Raw genomic sequence first — 15,626 nt, 5'->3', positions numbered from 1 at the left:
TCATTCATACAGGAAGAACACATCTCTCACACCTGTGCTCCTACGACATGCACACAGACACACACACACAATCACACAGATACAAGGGTAAGGATGTTAAAAAAATGCATGAATAAATAAATAGTCATAACAATATTCACAAGGACCAGGTTCTACTAATAACTTCCATATACAGAGACACAATGTCTGCTAAATGGTTGATGAGCATGTACAATAAAAAAACAGAAAACATGTTGATTTTTAAACACACTAACAAAAGAAGCCTGTGTGTAGATGCTTCAGGTCATTAGATATGACAAATAAAGATTAGATTGAAAAATGTTGGACTGTTCCTTTTTCTAATTATGCACCAATTTTCTAAATCTTTGCATAATTAAACCATCATAACATGTAAATAATGTCATTCAGAGTGGTTTAATATGAAATGCTCCATTCCAGAGAAACTCAATGATTCTGAATTCTTCACAGTGGTTACACAAAATGGTTACAAATACAATGCCTGATGCCTGAGATATTGTTTTTGAGTATATCGTAGTTCTAAGATAAGATTCTGGACTGGGTTGCAACAGTTTTGCTTACGTTTGTGACTAAAATTTGTATGTAAAGTCTTTACTAAGTTCTTAGTTAACAATACTTAGTCTTAAACTATCCAACAAATCCATAAATCATGTCTTAACTAGCAACAACCAATGCGTACATCACTTTAACATGACAATAACATGTCCAGTACCAGTCTATAAATGTGGTATCATGGATCATAGAAAAATATTCAGTATAAAAGAGAACAATGTGTACAAGTTCAAATTCATAAAAATGAATATCTATAGCCATTGTCTGTTTATTCTTAAAATTTCCTTGCAACAACCAAATATGCAGCATTTTTAAACAAGTTTCTGGCCTGACATAACAGCAGCATCAGTGAAGACATTTCGGCAGCTGCTGTGTCTTGCTGAGCTGGAGCTGTGGATGTTAGCTTCACGTTCAGAGTCAAAACAAGGGTGATGATTAGAGCTGTTAATTAAACTGCAGCATACAGCATTTTGTGTTTTTCGCTTAGTTAACCCAAAAACGTCATGTTTTTAGTCTTTTTTTGTGCGTTCTATCTGGTTTCAGTTTAGGAGGAGGTGTGAATATTTAGTAAATACTAAGCTCAACATAAAAACTAGTTTGTGTGGTGCAACTCGATTTAATGGTGCACAACTGGTGCAACTACAGCACATAATTTTGAATTCATTTGTGGTGGAGGGGCACATGCAGGGATTTGTAGGCAAAAAACCCCTTCAGCCTTACCAAAACTGCTTGTCTGTACAAATACTGTGATAAATGTATGTATGTGTGTTAATATCTCACCATGGGCATCGCGGTAGTAGGCGTGAGTAACACTGCGGAAGCGCTCCTGTCCTGCAGTGTCCCAGATCTGAAGAAGGAGAGAGGGAAAGATGAGAGGATGTTTAGCTTTCATCTTCCATTAAGCGTTAACTGTTTTTCATATTGCTCACTTTCAGGACCTTTTCAAAGGTTCACCATAAGTTCCCTCCTCCAGTGTGCACAGCCTACAGGGAGGAAGCCATAAATCCTGCTTACACTGTAGAGAAGAGGTCACCAGAGACCTGTATTATATGTCCTGCTTACTCTCCAACTTTTGAGAGGTATTAAATCCTAGCAACACCTCTTCATCTGCTTCAAAATGCACAGGAATGCTTATACAAATATGTTTGTATAGGAGGTGGCACTTATCTAGTTTAAAAGAATTCAGCAGTTGATCCAACACACAATGAACTTAATGATGCTCAAGTCACTGTAGATGCAAGTTCTCTAGCTCAGTAGCATTCAAATGAATTCAAAGAAATAAAGATATGCAGTATGCCTGTACTGTGTTGCTGGTTTATTAGGTCCTACCTTGTATCTACACTCATTTGACATTTTATCAGGCACACCCACTATAAAACAGGGCTATGAACATGAATATAAACGCTTACCCTCCATCCTGGTCAGTAGTTGGCCCTCCGTAGCAATCTCTTTGTGCTCTCTGACTGACTCCAGTTCAAACATTTAAGGCCTCCGTGCATTGGACATATTGTGCAGTGTCCAAAAATTTGAAACCTTATGGTGTTCACTGGCACCAACACTCCGAATTGATGCGCTGTGGCACTGGCACTCTGCCACACCTGGCACTGTTCAGTTTCTCAATGCCCCACTCAGCATTTTTACCATTACTACATTAAACTAAAGTCATATAAAGGTCACAGAAGAAAACAGACAAAACAGACAAACTGTCAGACAAACAGACAAATGTCTGTTACCTCCACTAGCGTTACAGCCTTCTCTGTTTTTCACCTTGTATCTTTTAGCTTGAGTTATTAAATAGTAAATTTGTTCCAAGCTTGATAAATGATGTTGAAAGTTTTATTTCATTAGATTTAAATCAGTAGAGTGTAAAAATGGACTTGAACTTGTTCATTTGCTTTCTATAGCATTACTCTGCTACGTGATGCTTTACAGTCTCACAATGCTGTGGTCCACTGAAGCCATTTTTAAACTATATGCAGCAGCTCAATGGTGACACTGCCTCTGCACATATTCTGCTCTGTCACAGATGAGAAAATCTGGGTTAAAACACTCAATACAAAAGCTGAATTAATGTGGTTTTATGCTGGTTTACCTTCCTGACTTAGTAAACACCCAGGGTTAACCGTCCGATATGGACTTGTCACAGACATCTAGGCAGCATCAGTTTTGTATCACTAGTCTGAATAAGAAGGTACCAATTTTTAACTGCAGCTCCTGTAGTTTTCATTTAAGATTCTTACAGTATTTTAGAGGATTTTTTGCATATTTTCATGAAAGATTTATATTCTCTTTATTACAATTTGATAATTTTCTATGAAGTGATAAAATGTAGTAATATCTCAACAAATCATCATAAATATTTTAAGTACCACTTTACACACACATGTAAAACACAAAAAGAGTGTACGCTGTCTGAGAGAATCCAGTACATTTACATGGGAAGCCACTCTGTATTAGAACAACCGAGTGTTTTAACTGGAGTTTTCATACACTGTGTAGTCTACACCTACAACACACATCTATACTGTTGGTACTTGTAAGTGTACCATTAGCTCATCTTTTTCCTTTCACAGTTTGTGTTAGCCATACTCCAGCCCTTCATCAATGGCCAGTTTCTGGCTTCAGGGTCAATTTTGCCTGCATAATTTTGGGTGTTGGACCACTTTGAACCTAGCAGTGACACCTCGGCATCACTGCTGTGTCTGATACACTTGTACCAGCGCAACACACACGATTAAGCAGGATTTCACTAAACTGTTCTAACACAGAGTGTCTTCCTAATAAAATGTATTAGATTGTCCTAGACAGCACACACTGTTCTTGTTTGAGAGTGTTTGTGTGTAAGTTGGTAATTAAAATGTTGATGGCCATTTGTTGCATTATTGGCTTATTTTATCACTGAAAATGATCAAATTGTGATAAAAACAACATTAATTTTGCACAAAAGTATGTAGCATTTACACCTTTAGTGTATTTAAGAATCCTAGCAACACTTAAGAGTTGAAAATGGTCCATCACCCAAATAAAATCTAGTCAGTGTTTATACTATGTTGCCTCCTCTCCTCCTGTTGCCTGGCTGATAAACTGTACAGCAACAGATGGACTACAGTCAATAACTGTAAACCTACAAACTGCACAAACTGGAAGGTGTTTCTGATAAAATGGCCAATGAGTGTAGTTACAAGGTAGGTGTACCTAAGTGCCAACTCCACCTACAGTGCTTCACTCTAAATAACTTAAGTTAGAGGACAAGCTTGACATTCAAATTCAAATATCATTCAAATATCAACTGGAAACTAAGATCTCATAGCTAAGCTCCTCTTCACATCTATCTCTTTTCTTTCCTGCCTGTATGAAGGCAAAGTGAGCTGGAGTGTTTATGCAGGACCAACAACGGCTGTCTTTCTCTGTCCCAGTCAAGTATAGAAATTGATGTTGACTGTCACTCTGCCCCCGTTGTTCCGGCCCTCATCACTGGTAATTGAGGCCTTTCGTCTTCATCAGTCATTTTTCCCCCATAACTTATTTCCCTCACGGACAAATGAACTTCGCCCCCTCCTCTTGCCTGAGGTGATGTGACGCTGATTACAGCCAGTGCTTTTTCTTCTAATGAAACCCCCTCAGTGCTTTCCTTCAGAGACAGGCTTTTACTCACTTAATGCTACAGAGTGTACATATAAGCACATGCACGCGTGTGCAGGCTGTTTTCCCCTGTTACTTACACTCCATCAGGTGACTTCTGCTGAAGTTTCATCCTTCTTAACCCCACGTGGTTCCCACCCTATGTGGCTCTAATGAGGAACAGAGCTTCATTTGCCTGGCGGCGTTTGCGTGAGGGGGAGCTCTGAGCCAATTAGCTCAAATGAACACATCACACGGCAAAACCCTCCATCTCTGGCCTAATTAAGGTTTTTTTCACAACAACTTGCACAACTGCAGGTTTGTAATCGACAGAATGAGAAAGCAAGTAAAGCAAGAGACGTAGCCTATTATATATGTGTGTGAGAGAGAAAAGAGAAAAAGACGTCTGGAGAAAAGGCTAATGAGACTAATAGTCTGTACAAAATTAATGTGAAGAGCCTGTCTCAGTCTTAGTAAACACTAATAGGACATTTGTCTCCAGATGAGGACATTGATTGAATTTACGCAAAAAAGGCAGGAATCTTTAAAAGGCATGTTGCACAAACTCAAGCACTCACTGAGCGACGTTAAAAGCATTGCTTAGAGTCTTTGCGAAAGGAGCATCCAGGTACATGTTCTCTAAATCACTCATGTCTTTTAGGCTAAAGCTAAAAGCACATTTTACTCAATACAAGCACAATTACAGCCCTTGGAATGGACTAGATGTGGTACTGTTTTGGGTAGGAGAGTGAACCTTACCTGGAGCTTGACCTTCACCCCATCAACGTTGAGCACTTTGTTCTGAAATTAGGGAGAGAGAGAGGGAGAAAGAGAGAAAGAGAGAAATGGAAAGGTACATCAATTGCAATGTGGATAAACGTGAATATTTTTGCTTATTTTTGTGGGTATTTTTGTAGGGATACACAGGAGGCCTGGGTGATATCGATACAAAATTATTAGCACAATATTTTCCTGTTAAAAAATCATGATTATCAATTGTGTCGCTGCCAACCCCAGCCCCAACCAATACATGCGCTCTACTGCAGCTTTGACCTACTTTCCTATTCTATTTTTACCTTATATGCTTTATTATGAACATTTTTTTAACTGAAAATCGTTAATAAAACTCTATATTATAAATACATATTAAATAATACAATAATGAGTAGCCCAAAATCCTTTAAAAACTATTTGAACTGTGCTGTGCTATTTGAACTTGTGTGCTAATACTGCAGTCTGGCTGCAAGTGATTTCCAAAACCGTGCCCACATGCTTTCCATATTTAAAAACAAGGTGTTTTGCTTTGTTATAACGTCAATCTGGAGCATCACCACCAGACTTAAGCTGTATGTAATATACTGCAAATTTTACTTGGAGACCTTTACTTGGTCAGCATTTATTTTCGATTCCATGCACTCAAGCTGAACTTAATGTAAAGTGAAATAAGTAGAAGGGGAAGAGCCTTGCGGATGGTAAAGCTAGCATCATAATGCATAGCAGAAAGAACAGGCAGATTTTAACAAAATCTCTCTCTGTCTCTCTCTGTGTCTCTGTCTCTCTCTCTCTCTCGATTATTGGGGCGTATGCCCGCACACTTCTTAAAGGAAAAGTGAACCCTAAATTCCCAACATTTTTAACAAGTGTTAGTTCTTTCATTCCCTATCGCCCAGGCCTAATGCACAGTGATATCCGCAACATATCAGTAGCGGCAGATATTTGCCTCAGAAAATATTTCAGCATCGGACAGATGTTTGGATTTGACCAATACTTCAAACCAACATTTGATTATCTATTTATCATACTCCAGAAGCGCAGAACGTTAAGGTAATGGGTTACTGAAATAAATAAACTGCAATTTATCAATTTTACTTCATTTGTAACCCTTTACAATAGGTACCATTTCTCCGTAATGCCAATCCAGGCAGATATAGTCACATATATATGTATATGTCCACAATTCCGATATTGATGCATGCCCAGTTTTTTACAGTAGAAAACTGGAGCCATATGCAGAGTAAAAGGGTAAAAGAGCACATAGATGCTTATGTGGTGTGTGAGAGCAGTAATTCTGCAGAAGAAAGCCTCATCTATAGCCCAGCTGAGTGTTTCTCCTCTGACCAATCACATGCTGCTTCCCCTCCAGACTATCAATAATGCAGTACTCCAAGCTCTTCGGCTCGTTTTTAATAATCTCTCCTTCTTCCCCTCTCCCTCACACATAGCTCTACTTATATTGCTATTGTATACTCTAGAACCATAATTAAATCTGGTTAATCCTAACATTAACTCTACTCTAGCCTGGCCTGCATCTGAAGCCTGATCTATAAATAAAACAGATAACGGGCTATAAATAATATTTAAAAAGACAGCTTTAAACATCTACAAAATGCATCTTTTAAAACATGTTAGCATTCTGACTTTATTTAAATAAATCATAACTGTCCAGTATTTGCATGGTCTGTTTACCAAATGCATTGTAATGCATTTCTACATGACCATTTTCTAACCTCTCTTTATCCTTTAGAATTAGTTGTTTTTGTTACTGTGCCTTTAATCAACTCATCTCTAAACAACCTCTATTCTGACTGGCTGTCTTGTATTGTGCCTCATCCAAAACCAGTCCAAACTGAAATACTTCTTAATACTTCAACATGAAGGGGCTGGATACACTGCTGTAGGCCGAATATGTGTATAGGCGTGTTTCTGATTTCACTAACACAATTAACTTACAACAGGTATGGAGCCCAGTCGATACATCAGTTGGCCGATAACATTGGCTAAAATTGATGACCTGTGGCTTTATCATTATCAGCAAAAATATCAGTAATGCACTGATAATCACCCCCTGTTTAACTATATCACAGCAAGACAGGCTGAACCGGTGAATCTTAACACAAAACACTATCAAGAAAAATATGAGGTAATGTACAGTCATGTACAGTCGTGCGCAAAAGTTTGAACACTCCTGGTCAAATGACATGTTTTGTAGATTTTCAAAGTGAAAATAAGTAACACATCCTCACGTATATATATATATATATATATATATATATATATATATATATATATATATGTGTGTGCAATATACTCATTAATATATATATATATATATATATATATATATATATATATGGTTTCTTTTCTTATATAGAGAATTCTAGGTAGCTCCACCCCCAGTACTATAATATTTACATACTCTTACATAATATAGTACTGCTTGAGTATAAAACACAGTATAAATTTTGTATTAAATCAAATGCTTTTATCAAAATGTTCATATCAGCTCGTAGAGCATGTTTAGAGAAAAAGTGCATATACTTATGCTTATTTCAAAACATAATGCTTGGAACAAGTAAAATATTTTACCAATACAATAAAACATTGTATAGCATAAAATTACTTACAACGTGTAAAATATGTTCAAGTTTAACAACCTTACAATATTCTTAGTACAAACTCATACTGAGAAATATTTGATATATTGACTACATTTAAAATTTTTCATTTGGTTCTATTATTTTTGCAGCAAACATAGCAATACAAAGTCTTTTATTCAAAAAAGTGAGAAAAATTCTCATTACATACACACACACACATACAGACACACACACATATTTAAGGGAGAACAACATCGGTCACTTACAGTTTGATCTTCCAAGTTTAGAAAGCTACTCTCTCTACACATACACTCAGAGATTTCTGCCTGCCTCTTACAGAATAAAATGCTGTCTCTAGGCTGCCCTCTGCCCTTTAACCCCCAATGGCACTGACCAGTCAACACAATGACACAGCACTAATCTCCTTCATTTCCCGAGTGGCAAGAGGTCAGCTGGCAGTGAGCATCCCCAAAAACTGATATAATTACTGAAAGGCTTGTCCCTCTGGCCCAACTGATCTTTGACTGCAAGCACTGATGCCAAGCTCCGAATCCCTGTCCAAACAGTCAGCCCACAACTGAATTTAATCAGTCTGCTAATTAGCTGATGATTCACCTCGAGCACACGGTGGCATCACATCTACAAATATAGCATATTTAGATAGAAGAAAGATAGTATTTAGTAGCAATTCAAGCTCTCATACTCTATATATAGCAACAGAACACTGCTTATTTGAACTACTCAGCTAGACGTTACTGTTGATTTCATCACCATCACCCCGTTGTGGCAGACATAATACCCATGTGGCAAGAAAATCACCTTTCCCTCTTTCTCTACTGGCAGCTCTTTCTATACTGCCCTCAGACTTCACAGCTCAAAGGCCCCGTAAAAAAAAAAAGCTGATCAAGCCAAAAATGCAATCTCTGTTTGTCAAGCCTAAAACAAAGATGCATTTGAAGTGAATGCTCATGTATATTCAGTGGCAATGGCGCCCTGTCGTCTGAGCATGGTTGCATTCTAATCAGCCTCTGTGACATGAGTGGAATATCATCAGTCATGTTTCCATTGCTGGACCTCCGAAAAACCTTTGCCCTTATAGGAAGGACAAGAGAAGTCAAATGGCCCAAAGTGCTGCCACACTTAAAAGAAACAAGCAATGTTTATGACCAAAAAAACACAAAACACTATGTACAAAAGTGATTTGACACTGTTTTTAAGTTTCTTTCATAATGTAGACTCATCTGAGATGAAGACTCAAATTACTTCATAGGCTTGACTGAACATTTTATCATTATTAGGCTGTAGGTCCACATATGACATAACAATATGTTTAGATCATACGGCAACAGCCAGTCAAACCAGAGAAGAAAAAATATTTTTGTGTCACTTTCCCATGGGTTATTCAATGCAGTACCTGACAAGTGAGCTGCATGTTGTGAAACAGTGAATGTAAAAAATGATCATGGAGGATCATCACTACTTTGATAGGTATACAGTACAAACACTACAAACATGGTATATTTTTGTCTGACAATAAATGCAGTGAGAAACTGACATAGTAAACGTGGGTGGTACCCTCCCCCACTCATAAAATTCAATTGCTGGAGGCGCATATGAAACACATGGAAGTGCCAGGTGTGAACAGCTACACGTCTCGCCGTCCACTTACGATGAGACCACTCAAGATGGACGTTAATACCAAGTGTGAACATAGCCTAAGAGATCAGCGTCAACAAAGAACCAGAAGACCTTATAAAGGACAGAAGACTTCAGAGAGACACTGAAGGAAAAGTAGAGTGAAATACATTGCTGTCAGGCATTGTCAACATGACCAAAAATTAGTGTTTATTTTTCTTTTTATTATAAATACTGGTTGAAGTATAACTGTTTTTGGTTGTAGCATACACATCAATAGCATTCCCACTACATACTAAACACAGAAGTTGTCCATATGACTCTAGCTTCCATTCTGCAGCACTTAGTATTGCTGTAATAGTGCTTGGTCCTCACCAGGAGGAGTAAATAATTGGTTAAGCTGCACTGCTGTCTGTCTGACACTTTTTCAGTAACGTCAGCTTCAGCTGCAAGTGATTCTATGTAAACTGATCATGATAACAGGCGTGTCAGTTATTGACTACACAGCATCCCCCAAAAAAAAATTCTTTTAGTTGCCACTAACTTAACTCTGACTCCCACATCTTTTTAGCTAGCGCAGTCACAACTGTTGATCCACTATCAAATGAGAACAGGGCGATTACCCCTGCACAACATCAGTAGCAGTACAGACGCTCCACATCTCCCACGTCGATCGGAGTCAATATACAGCTCCAAGAACACTGCCATATGACTTGCATCATAAGGTAAAGAAGTAAATGACTTGTACGTTAATACTGAGTACTGGCTAATGTAAGCTAAACTAAGCTTGGATGAAATTTTTAAAAATAGACAAACAACTATTCCCTGCAGCATTATCAGACAAAAACGACATCATTATGTGGCAGAATCTTATCCTATAGCTTGCACTGATCGACAGTATGCATTGTTGGTTTAGCATCACAATACGATATATTTTTGACACAGAATAAGAAAAGAAATGCTAACATAACTTTAATGTTTATTTTGAATTTATTTATTTATCTTGCTAATTCTCAAAATTATTATTATCGTTATAATTTTTTTGTAATTTGTCTTTAATAGCAACAGTGCTTGTTGAAGGGATCACTGGCACAAGTCATTTCCTTATAGAAGAAATAACAAAGAATATAAACAAAAGGTGGCACTTACCTTTTGGCTGAAATGAGCGTGAAAGGGGATTTTCTAATGTGGCTCAAACACTTCCACTACAGAATCCACAACCGAATAGAGGTGGACTCTACAACTGAATAGAGATAGCTACTAACATCTCTACAGAGCGAGTTATTTGTTTTCCTCAAACAGAATCAGCACTTAGCAGCTGTTTGACTCCTGTGGGTAGAAGTAGCTGCTGAGACTTCTTGTCTCCACAAGGCTGAAGTTGGCTTCACATTTGCACGTTTCTTATTAAAACTTTCTGTTCCACCTTAAATGGATCAGTAGTATCATGTAACTGCCACTCCATTCAAAGTGGAACAGAAAATTTTAACAAGAACTAGCTAACTTTAGCTTCATATTTTCTCCTCGCTCTGGTAACTGACACATTTTGGTGATGTCTTCACAAATGAGCTAGCATATTTGAAGTATTAGCACAGGTATTCGATCCTCACATTGAGCAATGTCGGCACTCTGTCTACCACTTCTTTGCCCATCATTACTGTAGTTTACTGAGAAACTTCGCCATTTCAAACAGCCTGGCTAATCAACCATCCAGTTACTTTTCAGTTCCCAGAGCTGCACAGTGGAAGGTTTTTTTCTGTAACTTCTGTAACTTTCTGTGAAACTACAGAAACCATTCCATGTATTTTATAGCACGAAATCTAACTGGACTCAGCTCACAGCGCTTATTGTCTTGCAACATCTATATTATAAAAAAAAAAATATTAACATGCGTATCATGACACCCCTATTCCAGATGGTAATTTAATTACTATATAATTACAAACTGGTCTAGCTTCTAATATTACTGAATAATTTATAATATATAAATACATTCTGCACAGACAATGGAACACTGTTAACATCCAAGGGTACTTTGGCACCTTTCATCTGGACGAGCTTGTTCATTTTACTTTCTACCAGAGAGTAGATCTCATCTAGAGGAGTTTTTGCATCATTTGCATGTAAACCAGAATTCTTTGCCTCACAAAATCTACATTATAATTTTCTACATTATAATCTTTTCAAGAGACATTCAAGGTATGCATGTGTGTAAGCAATTAGTTGGTGGTGTTTGTGTTTGTACAGCCTGTGATTAAGTGCAATCTTTTCTATTGTCTACATTCTTCTACTAACTGCAGATTAGAATGATTCTGTGAAGGGAATGGTTAAATAAAGGTGAAGCAATAAAAGAAGCACAACAAAAGAATGATCATTTGCATAACGTTGGAACTTACTAAATTACTGCTATATTCTATTACATCAGCCCAAGGCTATTTCCTGTCCTGGTCCAAAAGGCCCACTGCTCTGCGCATTTGAATGTTTTCCCTACACATTTGATCAAACTAATCAGCTCATTAACAGCCCCTTCCTGAGCTGAGGTGCAGGTGTTAAAGAAAATAAAGCACTGCAATGTGCAGAGCAGTGGGCCTCCAGGAACAGGTTTGGGAATATGGTTAGTGCTCGGTTATCAATTAATGCTACAATAAAAATCACTTCATTTTCAGTGTGTGCACAATGTGACACTCTGAACTAATATGCTTTCTTCCTGTGTTTAATATTGATAAAAGTTATTACTTGATTAACTGACCTGATCTGAAGAGTCTGGCTACCAGTTATTTTTAAAATACTACACTAAAAGCACTTAGTTTTTGCTAAGTGCATAGTGTTACACACTAAACTCTCTGATATATTTTTGTTTTGTTTTATAAACATCGTAGGATGTATTTTATACATGCTTCATGTGGTATGCCAGAAAACAGGCTCGAAGCATTTAGCTGCACTCATGATTTATGCGCCTATCCTTTGATCAATGTTCTAACAGAACACATAGAATTAAACACATATTATTTCAAAATAGCTATACAATGCAGACAATTCAACCGCTTTTTAACTTCTAAAGCCATTGCCTCAAGTTGTGGACGATGTCCATTTATGGCCCTAATATCACAGTGGTGTAGAACATAAAAAAGAATAAAGGATCAGAAGTGATCCAGGCTTAGTACAGCCAGTACACTTCTCACCCAACTGATTTGTATTGTCAGACACACTGTTGTAGATGTAAATAAAGTTTAATATAACTAACACAATTACCCCTACTGTTTGAGGCAAACATGCTAGGATTCTTGTGTTCAACTGTGTTGTGGAATGAAGAACAACAACCAAATCAAAGAGACTTCAAGGCTGAAGTTAATCCCAGGAGTACAGTTAAGCAGAAACGCAAGCATGTGAACCAAGAAGGTTCAGATCTACACTATCTGAGTTCCTTTATTGGAAAAGACATTTATGTCTCACTGGCCCCTATTAAAAAAAGGCCTGTAACTTTGCTCTGGGTTGGACCACTGGCCCGGAAGGAACCAAGAACTTACAGTAGTACATGCTCTCTGATTATAGTAACAGACAGGGTGAGTAGGGTGATGTAGAGTAGTTAGTGCTTTTCACTCAGGGCCATTTGGCTACAGTAAAAATTACCGGTGGGCTACATACTGGAGCTGTTACACATATAAGTCAGTTAATACAGGTGGGATTTTGTTAAGTGAGGCATAATGGCTGGTTTACTGAATCTAACCACTGGATTTTATTAAGGCCCCCCAAGCCACCACAACCCCACCCCCAATATAGGCTACGAAATGTTTACAGCTTTAATCCTTAAGACTGCAGTCTCTTAAATTATTTCCATTCCAAAGGCAACACGGTTCCAACACACCAAAAGGCATGGAACATAAAAATTGTTGTACGTGACAGTGTGAGCAAACAAAGGCTGGCACTACAAAGAGCAATGAACGGAACAGGCATGTTACTATTGTCAGTTCTTCTATATGCAACATAAAAGCAAACTTGAAAAGAGTCATTTCTGAGATGGACCACATATTTTATATGATCTAAAAAAAGAAACAAGAACTAGAAGAAAATTTTGCTGAAAAGAGTGTAACACCTGCATAGTTATCTGGGCCAGGAAAATTCACTTGAGCAAGAAAAAAAAAAAGAAATTGCAATGCAATTTGCTCTGTACACACATTTGGTGTATACACAGTCAGTTCTCTACATGCTACACTTTTCCACATGCAACACTTTTCTATAGAGCAAATTACTATGCAATTTGCTTTTTACACACATTTTGGTGTATATATCATCAGTTCTCTACATGCTACACTTCTTTCCCAGCTGGACGTTTAAGTTATTCTGTCAGAATACAGCCCATATTGACAGAGAGCTTGCCCGAGGTCTCAGCTTAAGTGGCAGCTTAACAGACGGCACCTACTGCAGTCTTGTCAGTGTAAGCAACTGCACACAATTACAGGCAGTCTGAAAGTTGAGGCCATCATTTTCACTTTTAGGGGAGAATAGAGTTGTCCCTCTCTCTACATTCCTCCCAAAACGGCTAGGTAGTAACACCATTAGTAACCATGAGTAACTCCTGCAGAGTTCATGAGCCCCCAGTAGAAATTCATTTAAGAGCGATTAATTTATACTGTAACACTGCTAATAACAGAGATTTAGCAGTGGCAAGTTAACGTTATGAATAATGACTGCTAGTCAAGCATGGTTGGCTCCATGAATAATGATTGCTACTGGGGCCTAGTTAACATAATGCAAATCACGCCATGCTAACAGGTCCTCATTAGCTTTCAAGCATGTTAGCCACATTTAGGCAAAGTATTCCTTTAAGCCTCTCAGCCCAGGGCACAGGAGAACAGCGGTGTGGGCACAGTGTTCAGGGCTTAATTAGGGCAAGGACAGCCCTTAGAAAGAGAGAAAGAGAGAGAGTGAGCAAGAGAGCAGTGTCAGCACATCCTGGCCCCATTCATCGCCCCAAGTCCTGTACTCCATGTCCCTGCCTCCCTACTCCAAACAGCCTCAATTAGACACAGTCCAAGCACAAAAACACCATCGATCCTCCCCAGACTCATCCTTCATAAATACTTTATGCAACATGATGGTCATTTATTTATCATAGGTCTCTGCTGCTGACCAAGAGAAAAACAAAAGAATGCTACCAAAACATATCGGGGTAAGGCATGGGCATGGATGAGACTTTCTGACTATTTTTGTCTGTTCAGCAATGTCTTGTTTTTTTGTTAGCTGCTGGGTTTGTACGACGCCTGAGGCATGTGTTAACTCACAACAATCTGTCAAACACCTAAGAGATTGAATTTGAGGAATCCAGCTGTCTCATGTGTTGATCTACAATGCACATCGCTGGAAAGGCAGTAAAACTTGGTCACATTTAACATAAAGAGTGATAATGAGCTTGTCCCTATTTATTCATAAACAAATGAAAATGAAAAGAAACTATGCTGCAAGGCCCTGCGATGGACTGGCGACCTGTCCAGGGTGTATCCTGCCTTCCGCCCAATGACAGCTGGGATAGGCTCCAGCACCCCACCGCAACACAGAAGGATAAGCGGTTTGGATGATGTATGGATGTATGTATGCTGCAAGCAATGTGACTGAGCACTGCCTGGCCCTGAAAACAGCAGCGAGTGAGCACTTGGCCTCACTGGTTTCAGCCTGCCGCAGTGCTCCAAGGCACTGAGCGATGCTAGGGAAGTGGGCAGTGGACCCTCTGTGCTTTCCGAGGCAATAGGTGGTGCTGGAGGAGTAGACCCCAGCCTCTAAGTGCCCTCCCGAGCACTAAATGCAGCATGGGACATGAGCCTTGGCCCTCTGGTGCACTCCGAGGCACTAGGCACTAGGCAAACTGGATTCAGGTCTGTTGTGCACTCTAGGGCACTAGGGAACTGGACGCTGGCAGGTTCGTGTGCTCTGGGGTACTAGGCAATCAATGGGGGGAGCCTGCCAGTTGGTGAACTCTATGGCACTAGGTGGGACCAACTGGGTGCCAGCCTGCTCTGTGCTCTGGGACACTACGCGGCACTATAGAGTTGGGTGCTGGCATAATGGTACTCACTCGCTACTGACTCCCGGGACAGTATCCGTAAAACATCACTATTACTCATCATGGCCTTTGCGCTCAAAAAGTTAGCTTCATTTCAAGTCAGTGCCTTAATCACATTAGTTTGCAAAATTGTTTCATAAGCCCATTTGCACAAACTAACAGTGGGCTGAAGTGCTAAGCAAGCACATTCACTTCTGACCTCCTTTGTCAGTCAGCTTAATCCTCCTTTATTTTGTTACAGAAGCATGTGTAGTCATCTGGAGTGATAAACACCCTGTTACAATTTCCCAGAGCAGCAAAGCCACCAAAAACTCTCCAAATGAGTATTGACTCTGCAGCCTATCCCCGGAATGTGCCGGAACCTTTCT

At 38.9% G+C, this 15,626-nt stretch overlaps 1 protein-coding gene across 1 annotated transcript in view; it reads right to left on the bottom strand.

The window, feature by feature from the left end:
* The window catches only part of LOC118821830 (ras-related protein Rab-26-like), a 133,572-nt gene that overhangs the window by 69,482 nt on the left and 48,464 nt on the right, over nucleotides 1-15,626 (bottom strand). Inside the window, exons 3-4 of the mRNA XM_036590566.1 lie at nucleotides 4,951-4,992; nucleotides 1,351-1,417 (exon numbers count right to left, since the gene is read on the bottom strand). Of these exons, the coding sequence (XP_036446459.1) occupies nucleotides 1,351-1,417; nucleotides 4,951-4,992 (109 nt within the window). The remainder of the gene's footprint in view (nucleotides 1-1,350; nucleotides 1,418-4,950; nucleotides 4,993-15,626) is intronic.

The sequence above is a fragment of the Colossoma macropomum genome, unplaced genomic scaffold (assembly GCF_904425465.1).
Source record: "Colossoma macropomum unplaced genomic scaffold, Colossoma_macropomum, whole genome shotgun sequence".
In the NCBI taxonomy this organism is placed as follows: domain Eukaryota; kingdom Metazoa; phylum Chordata; class Actinopteri; order Characiformes; family Serrasalmidae; genus Colossoma; species Colossoma macropomum.
Note: the sequence above shows the minus strand (reverse complement) of the source record. Positions and strands in the feature narration are given on the sequence as shown.